Source organism: Olea europaea, chromosome 11 (assembly GCF_002742605.1).
Source record: "Olea europaea var. sylvestris chromosome 11, O_europaea_v1, whole genome shotgun sequence".
In the NCBI taxonomy this organism is placed as follows: Eukaryota; Viridiplantae; Streptophyta; class Magnoliopsida; order Lamiales; family Oleaceae; genus Olea; species Olea europaea.
Genome location: NC_036247.1, coordinates 11,715,995 through 11,720,166, shown reverse-complemented (window position 1 = coordinate 11,720,166; position 4,172 = coordinate 11,715,995). Strand labels below are relative to the sequence as shown.

At 39.4% G+C, this 4,172-nt stretch overlaps 1 protein-coding gene across 1 annotated transcript; it reads left to right on the top strand.

Annotated features, from left to right (window-relative positions):
* Positions 1–2,450: 2,450 nt before the first annotated feature.
* LOC111404464 lies at positions 2,451–3,518 on the top strand. The gene is made up of 2 exons (XM_023033267.1): positions 2,451–2,779; positions 2,912–3,518. Exons 1-2 carry the CDS (start codon positions 2,451–2,453, stop codon positions 3,516–3,518), a joined length of 936 nt encoding a protein of 311 aa, XP_022889035.1.
* The last annotated feature ends 654 nt before the right edge of the window (positions 3,519–4,172 follow it).

Below are 4,172 nucleotides of genomic sequence, written 5' to 3'. Positions count from 1 at the left end.
TGGACGTGTTTGGCTACATGAAACTGGAGTGGTACCTTCCACCTGGCGCCAATGCTTCAAATATAACCAAGATGGATAAGTTAAATATGTGGTAGCTGAGTCTAAACCATTCCTTGAAGAAGAATCCCATTTTGCTGATGCCAAATTCTACATGGAAGATGAAGAGTGCAATTCTGCAGGGTTGACAATGTCTAAATTCAAAATCAAAAAAGATGCAAATGATCATGATCATCTACTGCTGTTCAATCTCATCAATTTATTAAAGGTAAGTCAAAATTTATATCCGAAGGATTCTCTAGAGGCAAAAAACCTCAAATAGAATCAACCGATTTTGAGGTATTGAAAAAAGAGTTGACTCTTCCAATACCTTGTATTCCAAAATTACTTCTACCCTATCAACTCATGGCGGTCCAAGAGGAACATAAACCTACATCAGAGGCTTCGACATCCGTTCCAGACATATCAAAGCTTTATATATCTAGTTCATCCAAACAAGAAGGAGCTCTTGAATCAAAACAAACTTTCAAAGGATGTTACAATCCTCAAGTCAAAAAGTTGTTTGAAAATATCGGGTTCGAAAAAGGAGAGCCTCGTAAATTAGGTGATCTTGACACTGTCCTTTCAGGTGGGCATGTCTCTTCTAATTATGATGGAGCCCTGATGTCTCGACCCAGGTATAGTTTGGATATGATCCTAATCCACCGAGAAAGATTGAGGTCAAGAAGGTTTCCTCAAACCCCATCATAGTTCAAATTTATGAAGTTGCAGAAGAGAAACCAGAACAACCGAGACCTTCAGTGTTCGATCGAATTGAAAGTGAGAATGCTAGAGTTTTGGTGTTTACAAGGTTAAAAAGAGAACCCTCTGCAGTGGTCGATGTAAAAGGTAAAGTTTCCATCTTTCAAAAGATTAAATGAAGATTCTTCTTCTTCTACCCAGATTGATAGGAATGTACAAGCTCCTCAAATGTCATCCCAAAGACAATTTACATTTTCTCGACTTGGAATCAAAACTTCCAATCTGAGTTCGAAACCACAATGGTCAAGAAGAAGACGAGGACATCAAAAACTCCACTCATCCCTAAAGGATAATGAAGACGAGGAAGAAGTTTCTGCCAATCACATAGCCTTTGAAGAAGCTCCAGATTCAGACTCTGAGTCCGAAAGTTCTGTCACAATAGATGAACCTGAACCAGCCCCACCTAAATTTGAAGAAGGTGGGTAAGCTACTGTGGATGACTTAAAACAATTGAACTTGGGGATCGAAGAAGACCCGAGACTAGTATTTGTAAGTGCCCTCCTCAGTCAAAAAGAGGAATCCGAGTACATTAGTTTGCTTCAGGAATACAAAGACGTGTTTGCGTGATCTTACAAGGAGATGCCGAGGTTATACCCTAAGGTTGCAGTACATCATCTCGCAGTAAGACATGGAGTTCGACCAGTCAAACAACCTCAAAGAAGATTTCGACCAGAACTGATACCTCAAATTGAAGTAGAAGTCAACAAACTTATTGAAACTGGATTCATACACGAAGTGAAATACCCAACATGGATCGCGAATATTGTTCCTGTTAAAAGGAAGAATGGGCAATTAAGAATTTGCGTTGACTTTCGAGATTTGAATCAAGCATGTTCGAAAGAGAAAAATGATTTTCCACTTTCGATAACAGAGTTGATGGTGGATGCAACTACTAGATATGAAGTCTTATCTTTCATGGACGGATTCTCCGGATACAACCAAATACGAATGAACCCGAAAGATGAGGAACTCACATCATTTCGTACCCCTAAAGGCATATATTGTTACAAAGTTATGCCTTTTGGATTGAAAAATGCAGGGACAACCTACCAGAGGGCAATGCAGAAGATTTTCAATGACATGCTGCATAAGAACGTAGAATGTTATGTAGATGATCTTGTTGTCAAAACCAAAAGATGTGACGATCATTTACAAGATTTACGGTATGTTTTCAAAAGATTTCGAAGACATCAACTGAAGATGAATCCGTTGAAATGTGCATTTGGCGTCACCTCTGAAAAATTTCTTGGCTTCATTGTTCGACATCGGGGCATTGAAATAGATCAATCAAAAATTTATGCCAAAATCAACATGCAAGAGCTAAGAAATATACGTGAGTTGAAAAGTCTTCAAGGAAAACTTACATACATTCGAAGATTTATCTCTAACATGGCTGGACGATATCATCCATTTAACAAATTGGTGAAGAAAGATATACTATTTGAGTGGGACGATGCTTGTCAAAATGGTTTCCAAAGCATTAAGCAATATTCGTCATGTCCACCGGTACTCACAGCTCCAGTCCCAGAAAAGCCACTGACTATTTATGTTGCAGCACAAGAATATTCTCTAGGAGCACTTCTTATCCAAGTCAACAATGAAGAAAAGAGAATGCACTCTATTACTTAAGTCGAACACTGGTAGGCACTGAAATGAAGTATTTACCTATTGAAAAAATGTACCTTGCATTAATCTATGCAGCTAAAAAGTTGAGACATTATATGCTATCACACACGATCAATCTCGTTTCGAAGATTAATCCATTGAAGTACATAATGTCTAGGCCAATTCTCTCTGGACGGATTGGAAAATGGACACTACTATTGTCTGAGTTCGATATCAAATTCATTTCACAAAAGGTCATTAAAGGACAAGCTTTGACAGATTTCCTAGTGGACCACCCAATTGCAGTGGAATGGAAACTTCAAGAAGACCTTCCCGATGAAGAAGTTCTATTAAGGCTCAACGGAATCAAGAAATGGTTCTGACCTTTATCCCCAAACCCACATTCAAGCAAGCTAGTCATCAAGTCATTAACCACTTCACGGGGAGCCCCTTCACCATTAGGTTGGCTAGGCCACACTCTTAAGATTAAGCTTTCCCATCTCTCAAGTGAGAAGGATTTACTGCTTACTGAAGCCATACCATCATGGAGGCTATACTTCGACGAGGCAGCCCAAAGTTATGGTGTCGGGGTAGGAGTAGTCTTAGTCACTCCCCATGATCTTGTCATGCCCAGCTCTTTTGCCTTAGCAGAGAAATGTTCAAACAACGTGGTGGAATATCAAGCTCTTATCTTTGGTTTAGAAGTAGCGTTAGATATGGATATCCACCAGCGGAAAGTCTTTGGAGATTCTAAATTGATAATCAACCAACTTTTAGCTGAGTATGAAGTCCAAAATTCAAACCTGGAACAATATCGTGAATATGCATCAATGCTTATGAGACGACTTGATTCAGTAAAAATTAAATTCGTCCCAAAAAGTGAAAATAGGAAAGCTGATGCCTTAGCTAATTTGGCTGCTGTTTTAGCTAGGTCAAATGAAGATTTCTCACACTCTATATCAATTGCTCAAAGATGGGTGCTTCTATCGTTGCTACCCAATAATTTGGAAGAAAACAAAAGGGTCGAAGTACTCAAAAATGAGGAAAGAGAAGATTGGAGACAACCGATAATCGATTTCCTTCAACATCAAAAGCTACTAGATAATCCACGGTGAAAAACTGAAATCAAGAGGCGTGCCTCTCGCTTTATCTTTTATAAGGGAACATTTTATCGACGATCATTTGATGGAGTTTTTCTTCGATACCTGAGTGATGACGAAGCAACACAGGTCGTGGAAGAAGCCGACTCTGGAATTTGTGGTGCCCATCAGTCTGGACCTAAACTCCATTTTCGAATAAAAAGGATGGGCTATTACTGGCCAACTATGGTACAAGACTCCATGGATTTTGCAAGAAAATGTGAAGCTTGCCAAGTTCATGCCAATTTCATCCATCAACCTCCGGAACCATTACATCCAACAGTAGCTTCATGACTATTTGATGCATGGGGTCTTGATGTAATTGGACCTATAACTCCGAAGTCTTCTGCAGGGCAGGCATACATCCTCACCGGAACCGACTACTTCTCCAAGTGGGCCGAAGCCGTACCATTGAAGGAAGTAAAGAAAGAAAATGTTGTAGATTTCATTCGTATCCAAATCATTTATTGATATGGTGTTTCCCGGCATATCATAATTGATAATGGAAAACCATTCTGCAATAGCCACGTAAACAATTTATGTGCTAAGTTTGGGTTCAAACAGTATAACTCGTCCATGTACAATGTGGCAGCTAACGGATTAGTAGAGGCGTTCAACAAAACACTATAC

What these genes read in the sequence shown, in the direction of transcription:
- LOC111404464 (XM_023033267.1), top strand. Translation starts at nt 2,451, where the DNA reads ATGAAGTATTTACCTATTGAAAAAATGTACCTTGCATTAATCTATGCA. An exon ending in CTCAACGGAATCAAGAAATG is followed by an intron (nt 2,780 to 2,911) that starts GTTCTGACCTTT and finishes CCATCTCTCAAG; the next exon opens with TGAGAAGGATTTACTGCTTA.